The sequence below is a fragment of the Ovis canadensis genome, chromosome 7 (assembly GCF_042477335.2).
Source record: "Ovis canadensis isolate MfBH-ARS-UI-01 breed Bighorn chromosome 7, ARS-UI_OviCan_v2, whole genome shotgun sequence".
Lineage (NCBI taxonomy): Eukaryota > Metazoa > Chordata > Mammalia > Artiodactyla > Bovidae > Ovis > Ovis canadensis.
The window spans coordinates 96,081,934-96,103,512 of record NC_091251.1 but is presented as its reverse complement, the minus strand read 5'-3'; the positions used below and the strand labels follow the sequence as shown (position 1 = coordinate 96,103,512).

The window sequence follows — 21,579 nt, the reverse complement described above, 5'->3', positions numbered from 1 at the left end:
TGGGGTCGCACAGAGTCGGACATGACTGAAGTGACTTAGCAGCAGCAGCAGGGGTGATAAAGAACAGCACAGTCAGGGAGGCAAAGCAGCCAGAAACCCTGGCTGGTATCTGAGGATCCAGGGACCCTTCTGGGAGGACCGAAGGGAACATTCACCCACTGAGGGCCTATTTGGGGCCAACGTGTCACATATGCCATCTGACTTTGTCCTCATTTGACCCCACGAGGTGATTCAGCTCCCCCCATTTCGCTAAGGAGAAACTCAAGGCTTTGAGAGGTTAAGTAACTACTCAAAGTTATATAGTTAACGGGAGAGACACTAGGGCCAAATCTTAGGCCCACAGTCTTTAGAGCCTGTACACTTCCCGCACAGCACTGCGATCTCTAAATTAGGAGACTTAATCTCTATGAGCCTGGTGTCTTCATGTATAAAATAGGAAAGAAAGGAAAGAAAAAAAAATACTGCCTCATAGAGTTAAGAAAATTAAATGAGATGATATTGGTTAAAAAACGTTAAGACTCAGCATGGTGTCTGGTACACAGTAGGTGCCCTATAAGTGGCTTTTGTTTGCTTATTTTTCTTTTGGGGGGTGGGGGGGGGCTGCAGATCAGTATCAAAACTCAGGGCTCAAAAATAAGAGCACCGCCCATAGCTCCTGGGGAAATGCGGGAGTAGGTTTGAGGCAAAGATCTGGGGAAAAGGAGCTCAGCTCCAGGAACCAGAGAAGCCCGTTCCAGCGGCGCGCCCCTCGCGCGGCCGCCTCCTCTGGGCTCCCCCCGACTTCCCGCCCCGCCCCGCCCCGCCCCGCCCCGCCCCGAGCGGGTCCGGAGTGCCTGGTGGGCTGATTCCGGAGCGTAGAAGGGAGCACGGAGGCGAGAGGGAGGCGGCGGCGGCGGCGGGAGGCGGGGAGGCGGGGGACCCTGCTAGCTGCTCTCTCAAGTCGGCGCGGAGCCGCCTCGGGCCGGACTGAGTGAGGGCTGCGCGGCGGCGGCGGGGCCGGGTCAGGATGCGGGGCTCCCGGGACCGAGCAGGGCTGGGAGGGCGGCGGCGGCGGCGGCGGGCGGCGGGCGGGAGCTGTCCGCGGTGCTGAAGCGGCGGCGGCGGCGGCGGCGGAGGCGGCGGGGACCCGGGGCCGGGAGCAGAGGCGTCCTTCTGGGAGCTTCGCCGAAGCCGTGAGGCGAGGGCGCCAGTTGCTCCTCGGCTCATGCCCGGCGGGCCCCCCAAGCCCCTCGGAGGAGGTGGGACTGCCCTCGGCGGGACAGGTAAGGAGCCGTCTGGGGGCGTAGCGGGAGCTCAGAGCTAGGCGCCTGGCTGGGATTGAGCTGGGGAGGGCAGTGGGACCCCTCTCAGCGACGGGTCTCTGACTTCCTTCCAGCCAGAGATCGCGCCAAGTCCATCCCTCCCCCTCCCGCTACAGGCTGGAGATGCTGGCAGGGGCCTGGGGAACTAGGGCCCACACAAGCACCCGGATACCCTGACCCTACACCGGCCAGGCCTTGACCCCGACCTCAGGCAGCTCTGAGACATCCTGCTCACAAGGAACTGAGGAGAGTGTCTAAGACTCCTGATACCCCAGTCCGCGCGACCCTAGGGAAACCTGAGCCGCTTCACTAAGCTCCCCTTTCCTCCTCCAAGCCTGCTCATCAGGGTGACTGGGGTGGGCTGTGGTCCCCCTGCCTCAAGATTTCTTTCCCCGGGAAATAGCCCTTGGGCCAACAGATAGGCCAGGCCCTTTTCTCCAGAGAAGGAGGGAAGTACCAGAAGATACCTCAATATTTTTCCTGTGGCCCTCTTGACTCTCATGGAAGAAGGCTGGTTTTGCAACGCACTGGTTGGTGCATGAGGGCAGAGGTGGGGAACCTGAGTCCCATTTTCTCTTAGGTGACTATATACTGGCGACCCTAGACAGAGCCTCTATTTGGAGTCCTCCTTCCTTCTGGCAAGAGCATGCTGAATGAGCTCATTCAGGCCTGCAAAGTGCTTCCAGTTCTTCAGAACAGAGTTCTCTGAGTGGCAGAACGTGGTGATCAAAATAAAACTGCGTAGAGGAAGACTGGCCTTTCGCTGTGGCTGACCACTGCTTTATCCCCATCCTCTCAACCCAGCATAACTTCTCCCCTGCCAGTCACACAAAGAGCACTAGACTAGAAGTTCCTAGCCAGGCGCTGGCATTAATTGGCTTTAGGCCAGTTACCTGACCTTTCTGAACCTCAGTTTCCTCATGTGTCAAGTGAGGATTAAGTAGCTGCTCTGCTCACCTGAAGGAACTGCCGTAGGAATCAGTGAAACAACATGCGAGATTAAAGGCTTGTCAACTGTATGCCACTAGACAAGTGTGCGTGCCTATCCCCATCCAGCAGTCAGGCCAGCTGGCAGTGACCTGATCCTTGTCACTTTACCCCCATTTTCTCCCAGCCCAACCTCAGCTCTCTTTGTCCTTGGCCTTCTGGGGCCCCAGAGTCAGGGAAGCACAACTTATAAATCCTGAGAAGCCCAAAGGGTTCCCTCCCCTTCTCTTCCATCAGCACCTATAGAAGACAATATAGGGTGAGAGTCTGACTCAGTTTGTTTTCTTTTTTCCCCCCAAGAATCACAGATCTAGGGAAACAGCTCCTTGAAGGCAAGGATTGTGTTGCTTTCATCTCTTTGCTTTCCTCCACACCTCCCCTCCCCCATAGCACCTGGAAGATAGTAAGGACTCAGTAATTGAGTGTAAAATAAAAGAATGAAGTTTTACAAAAGCATTTGAGTAGAAGTCAGAAGCCCTGTGTTCTGGTCGCAGATCTACCACTGACTCAGGCATCTATCTCCTCTCCCCTCTGTGGACTTCAGTTTTCTCAACTGTCAAAGAAGAGGGTTGAGAGATATGAGTTTTAAGATTCTAAGCCCTGGTATTCTGTGCGGCTCTCCAAGGGCTGTCCTAAGCCCTCAAATCCCTCAGTTCTCCTTGAACACGGAAGACCAACTGCATTAACCTGGTCTGGAGAGTAAGTTATGTTCTCTCAGTAAAGAATCAGATTTTATTAATGGAGTAGAGGGAAGCAAAGGAACTAAAAAAGGCCATTTATATTTTCAGTGTTTTCTTAAGATTTCCCTCTCTTCCTTATTTCCCTGCGAATGCCATGGGGTGTACAAAGTTGCTGAGCTGGAGGGGAGGTCCCTGCCTTCAAGCCCAGAGGCCAGGAAACCACTCCCCTCTGCTCAATCCGGAACACCCCTGTGTGTAGCCAAGGGCCAGGGACCCAGTCCTAGGCCATTTCCTCCTAGGGACCTTTCCTGACTGGGATCCCCCTCCTAAGACTAGAGGAGGGGACAGTCAGGAAAGCTCCATCCCTGGGGAGAGTTTTTTAATTTGAAAACAAAATGAGCTTCTCTGACAATAATTTTCCTCAACTGCGGCAGGCCCAGCGATGTTCAGAAAAACCTTAGCTAATTGGCAATTGGGTAGAGCTGAGTAAGCCATGCCAGTGACCTCCCAGACTTACCCTGCAAGCGCCCAGCCAGGGTGGGGGAATCAACCCCTCCCCCATGTCAGCACTTTCTGGCTCCCAGCTGTTGGTGCAGCACTGGCAAGAATCAGCTCTCCTGAGTTAATGGGCAGTCACTAAGCCTCACAACAAAGTGATGGCAACAGTGGCAGTAGAAAGCATAGAAAGGGGCTTTATCTTCCATGTGACTGGCCTCTGGGGGTGCTGGCTTGCTGCTGGGGCTAGAACAATGCATCACCCTGCTTCTGCAGCTGTCTGAGTAGACTTTCCAGATTCGGAGGCGTCAGGGTGCAGGGCACCTCTGGTCACCCAGGCAGACACATCTGGCTCCTCTCCTAACCAGGAAAAGCTGCCCACTGACTATTTCTTATCTTCCCCTCCAGCCCCCCTTCCTACTGAGGCTCCTATTCTGACCCCCTTCACAAGGCCTCAAAGGGAAAAAGAGTCGACCCTGGCACATGACTGGCTAATCTTAGTTATTTGGGGCTGGGAGTAGAGGGATGGGTGGCAGGGAGATCTGAGAAAGAGGAGGAGATCAATGTGACATGGTCGTTAAATAATAATGTATGTTGTGTGTGTATGAGAATGTGTGTGTGTATGTGTGTGTGTGTGAAGCAACAGATTGAAACTGAAATATCCACATGCAGGCCCCTTCCCCTGGTGGCACACACAAGATGACAGAGGCAGAGAATATCTGGAGAAATCTGCACATTATTAATTACTTTCAAGTTCAACAGGCCAACTCATCTGTGCATCCTAGAGAGACCTCCAGCTTTAAAGTACACCACTCCAGAAAGAAAAAGGCAGAAGGAATAGGCTTCCCTTTGGGGAGAAGAAATATCCCAGATCTTTAAACCCTTGGTATTTTACAAGCCCTTTCCCTTCTCAGGGGCTGGGTGGACAGCCTGCCTGGAGCAAGGCCCTCTCTGCTGCAAGCCAGGGGACACAAAAGACTGGTCTCATCTCTGCTGTCTGTAACCAGGTCCTCTCTTCTCTTGCCTCCTCTTTTATTCTCTTTTCTTCCTCCCTGTAGCTCCTCGGCCAACCACCAGCCTCAACCCTTGCCCCAAGCAAACCAAGCAGAGAGTGAGAGCCCAGTGCTCTACCTCTCCATCAGATGTGTTATCTTCCACTGTTAGATGCTCCACTTGCTTCTAAGTGTTTGGGAATGAGCTGCTTCAGTGGAGAGAGAGATTGTTTCAGCAAGAATAAAGATTTGATTTCCACCTGAAAACAGACTAATTTGTGTAATGATATCACCATTCCTGTCCTCCCGGCAATTTTCACCTTTGTCAGCCACAAACCCACCCCTAAGGCAAGCAGATTTTGCTCTGGAAGAGGCCAGTCCAGCCTATGGGCGTTCAGGGTGGCAGTGGATAAAACAGAAGGTGGACTGAAGTTCCCAAGAAAAGAGCAACTGGAACGCCTCCTGTGGGAGCTGAGAAGTATTCCAGCTGTTTATCTTTCCTGGGTTCCCCCTCAGCCCTCTTCTCCTCACTCTCCATAGGTCCTTCTTCATTCTCAAATCTCTCTCCAGACCTGACCACCAGCCAGGGCTTCATCTCCATATATCAATTGCCAGGTGGGGTTTCTACCTTTGTATCCCAAAGGCACTTCAAAACCAAACTCATCCACTTCTCTTTCTTTCTTTCCATCTGTGTGTGTATGTTTCATCTTTTCAGCTTGGTACTTGGTGACCCATTTCAATCTAAATACTCTTTTTTTTTCAGTTCATGAATCATGTTCTACTTTTGCTTCTTTAATTATTATTGTTTTCCCTCCAGTCTCTCTGTTGTGTCTTTCTGACATTCCTGTTGGATGGATGTTTGATCTCCTGGGACACTCCTCCAGTTCTCTTAACTTGCATATCTTCCATCTTTTTGTCTTTTTGCTCTGAGTCTTGGGAAATTTCATTAACTTCTTCTTTTACATTAAAAAGTTGATCTTTAACTATGTCCATTCTATTATCCAGAATATCAATTGAATTTTTAAAAATTTAGACAATTATTTTCCATTTTTAAAATACTTTGTTATTCTTTGACTGCTCCTTTTTCATAGCAGCCTATTCTTGTTTTATGGATGCAACATCCTCTTACATCTGTCTGAGGCTATGAATTGAAAAAAAAATTTATATATATTTTCTATAACTTGAATGATTTGGAATTCTTGTTGGATCAGTTTTATATTTATTTATTTAATCTTTCTCTTTTATTGTCACATAGCTACTTTTCATTATCTTTTTTTTGTTCATTCAGACTCATGAATAAAAAAGATATTGACTAATATAGGCAGCTGGCATGTATTTCCTCTGAAGTTGGATAAGTTTGTTTCCCTAACAGGTCTCTCCTTTGAGTGTTTATTGTTCTTACCTCTGGTGTTTGGGACTATGCCTGTCTCTGTACTCATTTCTTCACCAAGGAATCTCATCTGCTTTTTATCTCCCAGAAATTCCTCTGTGTTTCTGGTCCATTGATAATCTTTTCTGTTTTCCAGTTTTGTTGTGATTTCATTATTTTGAAAATATATCCTGTCATCTTAATGGAACCTTAAGAGGGAGAAGATGTGGACCTTTAAGCTCAGGCTGCCTTCTCAAATCAGCAGCTTCCCCCTAGATTTTGCCTGTTGGTGGCATCACCTTCTGCTTAGTTAAAGAAACCAGAAACCTGGAAGTCATTCTTGCTCTTCTCTCTTTCTCACTTATGGGTGGTCTCAAAGTCCTATTGATTTAGCCTCCTAACTACTCCTCAGGTGTTACTCTTCATCTCCATCTGTTTCACTGTCAGGTTCGGGTCCTCATCCCCTCCTGCCTGCATTGTACAATAGCCTCTTAATAGACTCCAAGGTTCTGTTTTCACACTCCTCAAATCCTTTCTATCCACTGCTGCCACCCAGAGTTGTTGTTGTTCAGTCGCTAGGTTATGTCCAACTCTTTGTGACCCCAAGGACTGCAGCATGCCAGGCTTCCCTGTCCTTCACTATCTCCCAGAGTTTGCTCAAACTCATGTCCATTGAGTCAGTGATGCCATCCAACCATCTCATCTTCTGTCACCCTCTTCTCCTACTGCTTTCAGTCTTTCCCATTATCAGAGTCTTTTCCAATGAGTTGGCTCTTTGCATCAGGCGGTCAAAGTATTGGAGCTTCAGCCTCAGTATCAGTCCTTCCAATGAATATTCAGGGTTGATTTCCTTTAGGATTGACTGGTTTGATCTCCTTGCAGTCCAAGGGGCTCTCAAGAGTCTTCTCCAGCACAGTAGTTTGAAAGTTTCAATTCTGCAGTGCTCAGCCTTCTTTATGGTCCAGCTCTCACATCCATACATGACTACTGGAAAAACCAGAGCTAAAACACAGGCATGACTGTATCTTTTCTTGCGACAACCATCATTGGCTCCCCACTGCCCAGAGTAAAAAGCTTCCTTGCAAGGAATTGGAGGCCTCCCCACCTCCTGTGCCTGATTCCATCAATATCAAGCCACCTGGCTTCCCCTCTAGACCACTGTCCCATGCCTCTCTGCTGTTTCCTCATTTCTCACTGTCTCACCTAATGACTCATCTTGTTCCTTCAAGACTCAGTTCAGATGTCACCTGCTGTGAAACCCTTTTCCTAGTTTCATCACCTCCACTCCTTTCTCAGGATAGGAGTCCCATATCAGTGTACCCACAACACTCCATGTCCTGCTAGCACAACTTACTTCATGGCACTGAAACCTTGTATTTGCTAGTCTGTATTCTCCCCTCCTCCTCAAAGCAGGTACCACTTCTGGTTGATTTTTGCATTCCAAAAACTGGTCTGAACTGCTTAAGAAGTATTTGTTAAACAAAACTAAATATGCCCCAGCCAGATGTGCTCCATCCATCCCAGGTCCTGGAAAGAGTTCCTTAAGGAGGAGATTCAGCCCACCTAGCTCACTCATCCCCCAATTCACTCATTCATTCGTGAGGCCAGCTGTCTATGAAGTGCCTATTATACGCCAGGCCAGGGGCCACAAGTATGAGGAAGCAGACAGAATCCCCACCCTCTTGCAGCTCACGCGATCTGGTGAGGGAGAGAGACACTAATCAAGGAATCACATGTATGTAAATAGAGACTGGGATAAGCTCTTGGAAAGAAAGAGCTGGAGCCTGGAAAGCAGATAACCAGCAACCTAAATCTAGGCTGAGGATGGAGGGATGACCTCCCTAAGGAGGTGACTTTTGAACTGAGAGCTGAAGAATTCTGATGTGGGTGGAGACAGTTTCTGAGTAGCATAGCCATGACATAAAGGAGAGGGAAAGGACAGGAGCTGAAGGAGGGGAGGTGGCATGGAAGACAAATATTCCTCCCCTCTGTTTCTGCCTGACTACCTCAAAGCTTAGTGGCTAAAACAAGGGACATCTTATTTTATCTCATGACATTGAGGGTCAGAAATTCACCCAGGCTTGAGCTGTGTGATTATTCCATTCCATGTGGCATGGCCAGTGGTCCTCAGCAGACAGATGGACTGGCTTGAAGAGTCCAAGATGGCCTCACTCACATGTCTGGCATCCTGGGATGACCAGGAAGCTGGGTTCAGCAGGCTCCGCAGACCAGAGCATCATACACACGGCCTTTCCAGCCTGACAGCTTCAGGGTAATTCAGAGCAGCTCAGGGTCCCAAGGGTGAGTATTCCAGCAAGCAAGGTGAAAGATGCATGACCTTCTGTAACCTGGCCTCTGAAGTCTCAGAGCATCACCTTAGCTGTGCTATGTGGTCAAAGCAGTCACAAACCTACTCAGATTAGAAAGGAGGGACATAGACCCCTACTTGTCAATGGGAGGAATGTCAAAGTGTTGACAGTCAGGCTGTGCCGTCATCATGATTTCTTTTTTTAAGCCAGGGAATGACAATATGTTTAAGTGCCATTAGGAAAGATCAAGAGTTAGCAGCATTTGAAGACAGAGGAGAAAGAAAGGATAATCAATTGTGTTAGCTTCCTGAGGAGGAAACTGAAGCAAACAAAGCTAAATCTCCCATTTTCCCTCAACTCTGTTGCCTCCCACCCCGACCCTGACCCCTGACTCTTTCTCTCTTTGCTGTCAGATGCAACAAGCAGCATCCATGACTCCAAAGCTGGCTTGGTGGCTCTCTTCTTACAGGCCAGAAATCATCAAATCCAGCCCCAAGTCATCTACTAACAGCCTCTCAAGTCACAGGACTTCACAGTTTACAGAACAGTTTACATATTATCTGCCTGGAAGTTGGTCTAGCACCTATTCTTAAAGACGGCACCTCTCCTCTGGATTGTAATCATTTCTATTTAATCTTCTGCCCTGCTAGGAAGTTCTGGTTTTATCTTCCAGTTTAGAAGCAGTCTTTCTTGTTGCACTGAGAGATAGTGGTCAGAGGTTGAACTTCCTCACTATAGCTCTGCATTTATTTGAATCCAGACCTTAAGGTTATCTAGGCAGCCATCCCTGGGCTGCTAAATCACCCCAAATCTCTTAATCTTTTCCTAAAGCTCCCATTTCCCATTCCCTTCAGTAAGGTCTCTGGTTTTAACCCATTCGAGACCAAGTCCTTGCCATCTTCACACCCACACCGTTTATCACAACCCTTTACACACAGGTAGGCTCTGAAAGGCCAGGTGTTGGACTCAGTTAAACCTAGGTTCAAATCCAGGGTCTGATACTGTTTAATCTTGGGCAAGTTACTTAACCTTTCTGAGCTTCAGTTTCCTCATCTGAAATGAGAAATAATAATAGCCAATTTCATCAGTTGTTGTACAGGTTTGAGATACAGTGTGTGAAACACGGGGCTCACGTGAGGATGCAGTAAAAAGTAGCTGTTATGATTTTACAGCATTCTGATAAGGACTGGCCCCATCCTACGGACAACAACCCAAATTCTGGTCCCACATCACACTGTCCCTGTGGTCTCTTTTTAGCAGAGTTCACGCTGCCTCTTCTCAGCGCAGCAGACCTCCTCTAAACCCCACCCCCCACAGCTAATCCCAGAGAATTTGATACTGTTCAGGCCAGCAAGAGCTCTGATCAAACAGACTGGGTCAGATGGGGCTCAGCCACTCTCCTGCTGTGTGACCTCAGAAAACCTATTTAACCTCTCTGAGTCGCAATCCCCCTCACCCATGTTAAAAGGACAGATTAGATGAGATACTACATTTGAAGCACTTTCCATGGCGTCCAGAACAAAGCAAGCACTCCATAGATGGCCACCAACACATAGTGGCAACAAAGCAAAGTGACTCTGGGGTCAGATTTCCAGGGTTTCATGTCCTGTCCACTACTCACCAGTTGCATGCCTGTGGGCACTTACAAATTTCTTATGCCTCAGTGTCTTCATCTGTGAAATGGAGACAATGATGGAGATAATGATTTATAGAGTTTCTATAAGGATTAAATGAGAGAATACATCACATTTAGGATGGTGCCTAGGACACAGTAAGAATTTAGTTAAGTGTGAGATGTTATTATTTCAACTTTAAACTTCTTTGTATTTTTATATTTAAGGTACATTGACTATAAGTAGCATATTGTCAGATTGTGTTGTTTTAAAAATCTAGTCTTTGTCTCTTTTTAAAATCATCTTTGAAGTATAATCTACATACAATAATAGTCACTAATTTTAAGTACACAATTCAGTGAGTTTTGTGAAATACCCGCAGTCATGTAACCACTACCACAATCAAGATACAGAACATCACCCCCCAAAATCTTCATGCCCCTTTTCAGTCTATCCCCTCCCCACCTTGGCCCTTAACAACCACTGATATGCTTTTTGTCACCATAGTTTTGCCTTCTCTAGAATTTCATATAAATGGAATAATACACTATGGGACTATCTTTGTCTTTTATGGGCAATTTTATTCCATTTACATCCAATATAGTTACTCACATAGTTGGGTGTAAGTCTAACATCTTACTATTTGTTTTCTATTTGTCTCACTGGTTCTATATTCCTTCCACCTCATTTAGGATAAATTAAATACCTTTATTATTTCATGTCTGTTATCTCACTCTTCTTTCTGTTATTATCAGAGCAATGGTTCTTAAAGTGGGTCCCTGGGCCAGCAGATTCAACTTACCCAGATTCTTGTTAGAAATGAAAATTCTCAAGCCCCATCCTGGAATCATAAACTCTGAGGGTGGAAGCCAGTTGTCTGGGTTTAACAAGTCCTCCTGGTGATGCTGAGACTGGCTAGTTTGAGAACCACTGCCTGAAGACAACTTTTGCTTCTGGCAAAAAGCCAGGTTATATGCAGATCACCGTAATCCAGTTAGGAGCAGAGCTCATTCAAAGCATGGTTTCTGTCCTCGGGAGGGCTGATCTGTTACTGGTTTTCTTCTACTCCCAATGGGTAGCCCTAAGGTGGTCCCAGTTGAAAACTGGACATGCTTACTGGAGCCCTTCTTCCTTAACCATCCCTTAACTCCAGTTTTTCCTCCCTGCTGGAAGAGGGGAAGAGTATTGCCAAAGGTCAGGCTCACCTGTCCTTAGCACCTTGACCCCTCAAATTCTTATTCCTTGGTGACTGTTCAGTGCCTTCATAGTTCCCCTGGCTTTCGTAGGCTGGTTTGTATAACACAGGTTAGTCTGCAACTGCTGGGAAAGAAGCCCTCTGTCCTGTTGTTATTTCCCCACTAGAATTACAGAGTCAAAATGGGCATTTAAACAGTTCAGTTCCTGGCACGTGGCAAAAAACTCTATAAGCATACGTTCTTCTTCTTTCTTCTCCCAGTAGAATCCTAGGGTCATCTTGAGCTGAGCTGTTAAAAATCAACCCCTTCTACCCTTTCCATACATTTTATAGATAAGCAAACTGATGTCACACTGCATGACTGGACTCCAGTGCAATCAGACTCCCTTGGGAGGCTGTATTTGGATGGTTTCCTGTCCCTTGTCTGGGAGGTGGCAGTGTGCTCTCCTTCTCCAGGTCATCATGGCACACCCAAGAGCCCAGCTCAGTTCTCAGCTCAAAAGGAAAGAAGCCAGGGACCGTGGCTTCACAGACCCACCTCTCCTTCGGCCTTCTGGCCTGGCCCAGACCTCCAGCCACGACCACACGTTTGGGGCAATCTTCTTAAATTCAGTATCCCAGACATCTCATGTCTTTCCTCTGGAGCAGCGTACACACATGCACACACACACACACACACACACAGAAACATGCTCACCAGCAATTGAGCATGTACACAGTACCATACACAGTGTGCAAGGCCCACAGTCCAGGTGAGATCAGGCAGCTGAACTGGAGATGCAAATTGCTCTGTGTTGAACGCTAGTCCCTTATTCCAGGGAACAGAGGGAGGCAACCCTAAGCAAGAGGCCGAAAGGTCAGGCCAGGCCAAGGCCAGAGAAGACTGGGCTAGAGCCCAGCCACCACCTCCTGGTGGCCAGGACTCAGAGCTGGGTCCCTAGAGTCAGCCCAGTGAGCCCCTGTGTGACTCTGACAGGTGACCGAGAGAACACAACCTGTAAGAGAATCGACCCTTAGCCGGACTGTGGGCAGGTGCTGCAGCCTGTGACTGGTTACTTTATGAAAACAGGTGTGTGTGATTGTGTCCATGTGCTCTGTGCCTCTCTGTGCATATTGGCCAGGGGGCAAGTTTTGATGCTGTGCTTAGCCTCATTGTTTCTCAGAAGGAATGCCCCAGCCTGGGGAGGTTTTAAACTGATTTTAGATAATTTGGCTCAGAAGAAATCCATTAATTTTTTTTTCTGATTTAAAAGTAATGCATGCTCATCGTAAAAAATGAATGTGGAAAACAGAAAAAAATGAGATGTTAAAAAAAAAATGAAAAGCACCTGTACTCCCACCCCTGGAGATAATCACTGTTGACATTTTGGCGGAGTTGAGATCACATGCACATACGGTGTTCTTTTCTGCCTTCTCACTGAATCTGCAGAGAGCATTTTCTCATATTATTCCTTTTTTGCAAACCTGTTTGAAGGCCCTGTACCATTGTTTTTGCACCATAATTTGTTTAACATGTCCCCAATTGTTGGACATTCAGGTGGCTTCCAGATTGTCCCTATGGTGGAAAACCCAGGCTTATATACCTCTGTGCATGAAGCGCTGATTTCTACTCTTAAGACACGACCAGGGCATGTGCTGGGGGGCGGGGGGATACTGATCCAGGAAAGGGTGCGTGGCTTGGGTTTCAGAGGCTCAGCTGGGTGTACTTGGACCAAGAGGGGGTGGCTGGCAGGAACTGGGTGATGGGTTGGGACACAGCCACCCCTGCCAGCCCTGGATAAAGGCCCTCACAAACACCCCTCAGAGCTCGAGGGCCTGACTCCTGGTCACAAATATCCCTCCTTGGCCCCTACGGGATGACAGTGCGGGCTCTTGGTGAGGCAAGCCATAGGGCAGGAGTGAGTTTGATGCATTCATCTGTTCTGAAGATTCTAGGGCTGGTCTCCCCAACCCTACTCCCTCAGAAAGGCCCCTGCCCACCTCTGCCCACATGGATGGAAGCCCAGAGAGTAGGTGAGGTGAGCAGGTGCAGGGGCCAGGTGGAGGGGCAGGGCTGGGAGAAGGCAGCCAAGAGGGAGTTGGGAAGCTGGGCAATTACCCCTTGGCTCCGTGGCTCATCTGGCAAATAGATGTCTTGGCTTCCCTTTGCCTTCCTGACCCTGCTGGAGGGGCCGTGTTGGGGAAGGAGAGCCCTGCACCCCCTGGGCTTATTTGAGTGTGCTCATCCATTCCTGACTACTGAAAGAGGACAGGGAATGGGGGAATTTCACATCTGGAGGGCTCCTCGAAGCTATGGAATTATGGTATATTAGTGCCACCATTGACATCAGTGGCTGTTTAATCCAACTTCTCTGGTTCCAAATGGGGAAACCATCAGATCAAAAAGCTAACGTGGATCAGGAATGGAAACTCTGTGTATCTAACTCCCAAACCCATGAGCCTGTGGTCACATGTCCTTTAGCTCTGCGTCTGTGGCTCACGTCTGCTGGTGGGGGGAGGCTGTGACAGGGGCTCAGAAGCTGCCCTGGTGGGTTAGAGAGTCCAGCCCTGCTGGGAATCAACCCAGAGGAGCCCAGACATGGACGTAACCTTATAAGGCCTCTGCCTTGGATGCCCAGCTCCCCATCAGCAGGAAGGAGCCCCTCCAAGTCACTGTAGTCTAAGGGCTCTGCTCCCTGCATGTCTGACCTCTGGAGAGGAAGGAGGAGAGAGCAGCAGTGAGGCCTCTGGGCTGATGAGCACCACCACCCCGCAGACAGCAGTGGCCTAAGCCCTCCCCCAGATCCCAGAACTTGCCTTAGAAGGGAGGTGAGCCTAAGGAGCACCCCCTAAGACCATACTTGAGGAGAAGCACCTCCACCAGGAAGAGCTGACCTCTGTGAGCATGTGGCATGAGGCAAGCTCTGAGCTAAACGTGGGCCCACCCAACCCAAGAACAAATCCTCTGTCGATGTAGCATCCCACCTGCCACTGATTCTGACAGTGTCTCCTAAGGCCCACCCCCCGTTTCTCCATCTGCTCAGAGTCTCAGTGGTCCTCAGTTTATCAGAAGCCATGACAAAGCCTCCTATCTGTGAGACAGTCAGTCTAAGCCACCCCACACAACAGCCACAAGGAAGGCTTCAGAACCCAAGTCTCATCCTATCAACCCTACCAAGACCCCCGAGGGCCCCTTTGACCTCAACAGGGCTGCACCGTCTGGCCCCGCAGTCCATCTCACACCTTTCTCTGTACCCGCAGCCACACCAGCCTCATCTCCAGCTCTCAGGCCAACCAGCCTTTATCCACCCACTGCGTGAAATGTGTCCCCCTCCCCTCACCTTGTCAACCCATCTTCTTCCTTCAGATCTCAGCTCCAAAGCGTCCCCTTGCACCTCTGTGTCAGTTCTAACCATCGCATATTCTGACACCCTCTGCTGTACCTCCCCTTCAGGGCAGGCATCTTCTCCACCAGACTGTGAGCTCTGGAAGACCAAGTGCACATCCTTCTTCCTCTCCCTGCTTCATCCCCAGCATCTGTGCAGCGCCTGGCCATCACCAATGCTCAGTGACGATGCGGTGAATGGATAAATGAATGACCCAACTCTATGAGGTAAGTTCTGCTGCAGACAAAAAACAAAGGATCTGAGTTAAGTAGCCAGCTCAAGGCCCCACGGCTGGCCCGTGGTACAGGCAGGGTCCAGGGCAAGTCAGACTGCAGAGTCTGTGCTCTTCACTACTTCTTTTCCTTCATCCAGAACGCCAGCCACAGTGTCTGTCTGTCTTGCTCTCCCCAGCAGGCCCTCTGAGGACTGCTCAACTGGCCACCAAGTCCCAGGGCTCTGGGGCTCCCCTCCCCAGAGCTGCCTCCAAAACCATGGAAAGCCTGAGTGAGCTACAGAACCCATTGCTGCCTCGGAGCCCCACGCACCTCCATAGCCCCTACCCCTACCCCGAGGCTTCTCCTGCCTGGCCGTGCAGGGAGAAGATCTATTCCTACCTCCTGGGCGGTACTGGCCCTGCGCATGCCCACCAGCTCCTGGACCCTGGGTCCCTGCAGCTAGCCGTGGAGGCCTGGTACAGGCCCAGCTGCCTTCTGGGGAGGGACAAGGTCAAGGAGCCCAGGGCAGGCAGCTGTGAGACCAGCTTCACAGAGGGCAGAGAACCCCCGGCTGGGCCTATGGAGCAGTCCACAGAACCTGGCCAAGTGGAAGAGGATGTCACCATCCAGACTGTGTCCTACGGGGTTCAAGAGGAGCTCCAAGGCCAAGAGGGTGACCAGGAGGAAGAAGAGGTAAGCACTGAGATTTTGTAGGCCTGGCCTGGGCCCCAGGAATCTGTATTTTACTAAAGAATAGGCCCTCTGACACAGATGCTATCCACACTTCGAGAAACACTAGTTAGAGCTGACTAATTTTTTTTTTACTATTTATTGCATTAAGGTATCTTTCTATTGAAGCTCATGCACAATATTATGTAAGTTTCAGGTGTACAACATAGTGATTCACAATTTTTAAAGGTTGTGACTGTTTGACTTTTTAATAGCATTTTTTGTTCTTGTTTTTTTTTTCCAGTTCAATCAAGATATAATTGTTATGTAAAATTAAGGTATATAATGCCATGGTTTGATTCATGTATGTATCACAAAATGTTTACCACAATAAGGTTAGTTAACACACCATTTACCTCACCTAATTACCGTTTTGCTGTTGCTATAATGAGAATATTTAAGATCTACTCTCATAGAAACTTTCAAGTATATAATACATTATTAACTACAGCCACCACCCTGTAGCAGACTCCCAGAACTTATTCCGCTTATAACTGGAAGTTTTTACTCTTTAACCAACTTCTCCTCATTGTTCCTACTCTCTAGCCCCCGGCAACCACCGACCTACTCACTGTTTCTATGAGTTCAGCTTTTCTAGATCCTACATATAAGTGAGATCAAATGGTATTTATCTTGGACTTATTTCACTTAGCATGGAGAAGGAAATGGCAACCCACTCCAGTATTCTTGCCTGAAGAATCCGATGGACAGAGGAGCCTGGCAGGCGACTGACTGTCCATAGGGTCGCAAGAGTCAGACACAACTTAGTGACTAACCCTACTACTACTATTTCACTTAGCATAATGTATCAAGACTCATGTTGGCCCGAATGGCAGGATTTCCTTCTTTTTATGGCTGAATAATATTCCCTTATACATACAGATAAACACTGTCTTTGTCAACTCACACATCCATCTAAGGACTTCTGGTCTTTGAGGAAAGTTCACCTGGCTCTTGTTTTCTTAATTATATAAGCAATTTAAAGTCAATGCAAAAAATTATTCAAAGATAGCTATTATTTTAGTGAATGAGCTTCCAGTCTTTTTACTTATTTTTTTTCTACCTTACCCCCCAAAAGAATTTTTGCTATTCATATTTCTGTAACTGAATTTTCCTCTCTAAGCAATGTATTTGCTCCACATAATCTAATATTTTCTACCAAGGTGAATTTTAAGGGTTACATGGTATCCCATTGTAAATTCTTCCACCACTTATTAACCCAATCTCCTGGTCACTGGGCATTGAGACTGTTCCTGATCTTTCACAGTTACTATCCTATAATGAACATCCTAGTCCATGTATACTTGTGCACGTATTCTTGCATGTGTATACTTGTAGTTTTTCCTAGTGATAAATCCCTAAGCGTGGAATCATCGAACCATTGTCAACGTTTTTGGTCGTGAGTCCGGAACCCAACCCACATTCCCACTAACGACAGATGAGTCTGCCCGCTGCCCCACACCACTGTCGACGGGTGTCCCGTGCCGGGTCACAAGAGCCCACTCGTGTTTTGCAGAGTGACGCCACATCGACGGAGAGTGAAAGTGAAGACAATTTCCTTACGCTGCCTCCCAGGGACCACCTGGGTCTCACCATCTTCTCCATGCTCTGCTGCTTCTGGCCCCTGGGCATCGCCGCCTTCTACTTCTCCCAGGGGGTAAGAGCCCATGGGGGCCCAGGGCTTCTGCTCTGCCCGCCCCCCTCCCCAGGACACTGGGGTCAGGGCCTGGGGGGCTGGGGCTATTGTGCTGAGCGTGGGGATGTTCCCTTTCACCAGCGCCTCTCTCTCCTTAGACCAGCAAGGCCATCTCCAAGGGGGACTTCCGTCTGGCTAACACCACCTCCCGCCGGGCCCTCTTCCTGGCCACACTCTCCATCGCTGTGGGGGCTGGCCTCTATGTAGCCGTGGCGGTGGCCCTGGCAGCTTACATGTCCCAGAATGGCCACAGCTAGTGGCCAAGAAGGTCTGGCCTGCTGACTCCCCTACTCTGCCTGAGGAGGTGGAGGTGGGGTGCTGGGGGTAGCAGACTCTCTGGGGAGACAACTCATGGGGGTGGCTTGTCAGGAGGAGGCCTCCCAGGCTGCAGCCTGCGGGGCACGACCTTCACTTCTTCCCGCCCATCGCCACTGGCCTAGAGCAGGCCGGGGGCATCACTCAGTCCAGGAGAGGGTACGGCTGCCCACCTGGCCATCCAAGCAGAGCTGCCTCTGGCTGGGAGCTCTCCCCATTCTGCTCATTCCCCAAAGGGTCTCCTGCCCTGCAGCCACCCACTACTCAACTCTGCTAACCTCTCCACAGAGAAGAGCAGGTTACAGAGAGAGAAAGGGGTGCCTGGAGGGCAGACGCACAGAAGTCTCCACCTGGGGTCTCCCTGAACTTCCCAACTCCACTCTCTGGCCTGTGATGCTCAGACCTCAGCCAGCCAAGATGGAAATACATACAAAGGGACCCCCTTGGTCTTTCTGGTTCTAGAGGGTGCTTACCTCTTCTGTGGGCTTGTAAGACAAAGTAGATTCTAGGTGGAGAAGGGGCACCTAGGGCAGATAAACTGTACTGAGAGCAGGTTCTTGGAGCGTCTTTATGCAGGAGGGAAAGGCAGATGAGATGACAGAGAGCCTGGAGGTCCCTGAAATATTGTTGCTCCTGTTCTCTGCCCCCATCCTCCTTTTCTGGATTCCTCCGGGGCCTCTGAGCTGGCACCACGCCAGGCAGACAGAGAGAGAGAGTGCCATCAGTCCAGTAGCCACTCAGTGCAGGATCCTGGTTCCAGCCATGGGAGAATGTAGCAAGGAGACCCTGTGTAGTGAGTGTAGATGAGGGGGACACAGGCCTGGCATGGCAGCTGAGCAGCCCAGGAGGGCCTCCTAGAGGAGGTGATCAAGGTCTAGATGGATATAGAGAATGTATTGAAGGGATACTAAGGGATGACCCTTAGTATTTGTGGGCAGGTATGTGACAGGAGCCTCCCACAGGAGTTTTGGAGCTATTGGATTATGCCTAAAACATCCAGCTGGAACCAAACTGAAAGCTTCACCAACTCAAAAAAGAGGAAAGTCAGGCCTGTGTCTCAGATGCCAGTGATCTTTTTCCACCTCTGAATGCTGGAGGTCAGTGATGGACCCCTGGTCAGCCTTGCAGCTTCTTCACCGGCACCTCTTCTCAGAGCTGCTCTTAACACTCTTAGCCAATAGGGAAATTTCAGAATTCTAGAAACACCCAGACAGGCAGGAGGAGCACACTTGGGAGGGCAGGCCTGCCAGCATTCAAGCTATGGCTCTCATTGTGCATGATCTGTGGACCTGGTCATTCCGGGGCCCCATCCAGAGCTTGGGGCTGTGAACCCAACTTGTTCACCATCCTCCGCAAGCCTAGGCATTACCTAGCCCTCCAATCAATACATCCCCTGAAGTCTCACAGGCCCAGGATCAGCAGTTTTAATGTCCCATTACTGTATATACTTATCCTTGTAATAAACATTTCTGTAACACCTGGTGCCCTCTGGGCCTCTTGCTGTCCCCCCCTACCTCCACCTTTGCCTGTGTCCGATCCTTCCCCAACACTGATCTCCAACCCCCAGTCTACTGCTCCTGGCCCCTTGCAGCATGTTCTCTAGAAGACCTGCCCACATCCGGGCCTTAAGAGAAGGGGTAGGCGCTCTGGCTTGGAAGACTACTCTGCTGGGAGTAGCCTGGATGCCGGGTGATGGTGTGGCTTGCATTTGACTCTGCAAGACAAGGCAACGTCCAGGCTGAAGAAAAATTCATTCTAGACTAGAGAGCCTTGGAGGTCAGGAGGAAGAGATGTGGGCCAGGGTTACTGAGGCTCCCCTGAGCTTCCTGGAGCCATCAGAGGTGGACACAAGGTATGGGGTCACCAAGGACCCCACTCCCCTGATGCCCTCTCTTGAGTCCCAATGGGGGCTGCTCAAGCGTGGTATGGGGAGGAAACCATCTCTGTCTGATTCAGGCCCCATCCTCAGCACCGAATCCCCAGTATCCTTTCTGTTCCAGGCCCCCAGGAACCTGCCTGGGCTATCAGAGGGAACAGCCTGGCCTCTAGGTCACTGCATGGAGGACACTGGCATGCCCATACCCACCCATGACTACTTGGAAGACACAGCTCTGCACACACACACACACACACACACACACACACGCTGCACAGGCTGAGTACCCCTGAGACAGAGATCACTGCATGATACTCATTAGAAGATACTCCCGGGAAAACATTCGGGGAGAGGAGCAGAAGGAGGCAGATCTGAACTATGGAGAGGTCAGGCTGCTGCTGCTGCCAAGTCGCTTCAGTCGTGTCCAACTCTGTGCGACCCTATAGACAGCAGCCCATCAGGCTCCCCCGTCCCTGGGATTCTCCAGGCAAGAACACTGGAGTGGGTTACCATTTCCTTCCTCAATGCATGAAAGTGAAAAGGGAAAGTGAAGTCACTCAGTCATGTCCGACTCTTCACGACCCCATGGACTGCAACCTACCAGGCTCCTCCATCCATGGGATTTTCCAGGCAAGAGTACTGGAGTGGGGGTGCCATCGCCTTCTCCGGTCAGGCTGCAGTGCTTGCCAAATGACTGTCTGGGCGAACCCGAGGTGGGGCCTGGAGCCTAGGTGCCCTCAGAGTTGACTCAAGGTGGGACGAAGGGCCAGGCCTCCATTGCTGCTTGTCAATCAGTCACTGGATGGGAGCCACCCAGAAAAGGACTGTGACCCCTTGGGCAAAGTGTCTCTCTTCAGCCGAGGCTGCTCCCAGGTTGGGGGATGCCTGAAGGCTGTTTGCAGTAGGACGAATCCCGTCATTCCAGCGGGGCCCTGAGCAGCACGCCACTGCGCCCAGCACACCCATCACGCAGCAGCAGACCTGGTAATGCCACCTACATCCTGCCGCCTTTACCTCCCCACACCAAAGGCTGCTTCCTGGGAACTTCCACTGGGCCCACAGGTAGGAGAGGCTGAAGGTGCTTCAATCACTGATGGATGGAAGCTGGTGGACAAATACCCCCAGGTTTCGCGGCATCTCGATGGAAGGACACCAGCCATATTCCACCTGCTCTGAGGATTCCCCAGAAGGATGGAGCTTCAGCTACTGGCAGTGGCAATTTAACCAAAAGCGCGTCCCTCGCTGGTTGCCTTCTCTCCCCATCTTCTTCCTCATTTTTCTGCTTCCTGGGATCAGCTCCCAATAAACTACCCACAATCGAACCCTTGCCTCAGAGGAACCCTGGGGAATGTAAACCAAGACACAGACACGCACACACATGCGCACATACATGTACACAAAGCATGTGCCTACCCGCACCTCCATGCATACACACCTCCATCCGCGCATGTGCGCACGTGGGCACAGCCCACACAAGCACAGATACTGCGTGCACACACTCGCATGCGCGCACACACACACAGCACATGCCCACGCCGGTGTGATGCAGGAAACGTAGTGGCCCCACCCAGCCCCGCCTGCTCTGGGGTCTCCTCATCCCCAGTGGGCTGGACACCCAGCAGTGGGCAGTACCCACTCCAGTCCAGGTCCTGCAGCCCCTGCCTCCTGCCCAGCCCCCCAGAATGCTGCTCCACGCCTGGAGACAAAAGAGAAACAGGCCAACGATTTCCTGTGTTCAAGCCAGGTCTTTCTCCCCATGGTCCTCACCCACCCCCTACCCTCAACAGCAAACCCAGACTCTGCAGGAGAAAATGGAATCAGCAGTAACAGAGCCCCTCAGGGCTTCTCTGCCCAGACCCCTCGAAAGGGCCCATCCCATGGAGCCCGGGGCCAGTCCTGATCAGTCCCTGCCACTCGGGCAGGGCACCTTCCCCTGGCAAGCCGGGGCCTGCCTCTGGGCATGCCTGGGGCACATCAGGCCTCCTGCTTCCAGCTCTGCCTGAGTCTCAGTGCCTGAGGCTCTGGGGAAGCAGGGGGCCAGCAGTTACCCACCCCCCACCTGGCTGGTTCCTCAGGCTGGCAGAGGAGCTGGGGGCAGGGAGGATCCCCTGGGCATAGGTGCCCGTGATGAGCCGCAGTACCAGCACATCTGTGCAAATATCACCAATTATTTTCCCCACTATAAACACCCAGCAAGAAGTCAGGGAAGCAACCAACCAAACTGTTTATGTCTATTTTAGAAACCGAAATTGCTGCGCAGGGAAGTCGGGGCAGCGGGCAGAGTGGAGACTTGTACCAGGAACTGGGGTCTCCCCCTCCAGCTGCCCTTATGGTGCACCTGCTCCCCTCCCTCTCCCTGCAACCCCATCTCAACTTTCTCCTCCACTGGCCAAGCAGAAGACGGGAAGGGTCGTCCCTGAGGGTAGGAGGGTGGGACAGGCC

General features: G+C 50.4%; 1 protein-coding gene across 4 annotated transcripts in view; it reads left to right on the top strand.

Moving 5' to 3' along the window:
* Positions 1–20,459, top strand: part of SYNDIG1L (synapse differentiation inducing 1 like) — a 58,501-nt gene extending 38,042 nt beyond the window's left edge. The window contains exons 2-5 of one of the 4 annotated variants that reach the window (XM_069597063.1): positions 14,375–14,533; positions 14,718–15,214; positions 16,767–16,907; positions 19,262–20,459. In XM_069597063.1, coding sequence (XP_069453164.1) covers positions 14,798–15,214; positions 16,767–16,907; positions 19,262–19,420 — 717 coding nt within the window. In that variant the 5' untranslated portion in view covers positions 14,375–14,533; positions 14,718–14,797 and the 3' untranslated portion in view covers positions 19,421–20,459. Of the gene's footprint in view, positions 1–1,128; positions 1,263–14,374; positions 14,534–14,717; positions 15,215–16,766; positions 18,739–19,261 lie in introns of those variants that run through there. The other 3 variants (XM_069597062.1, XM_069597061.1, XM_069597060.1) reach the window with 3 other exon arrangements.
* The last annotated feature ends 1,120 nt before the right edge of the window (positions 20,460–21,579 follow it).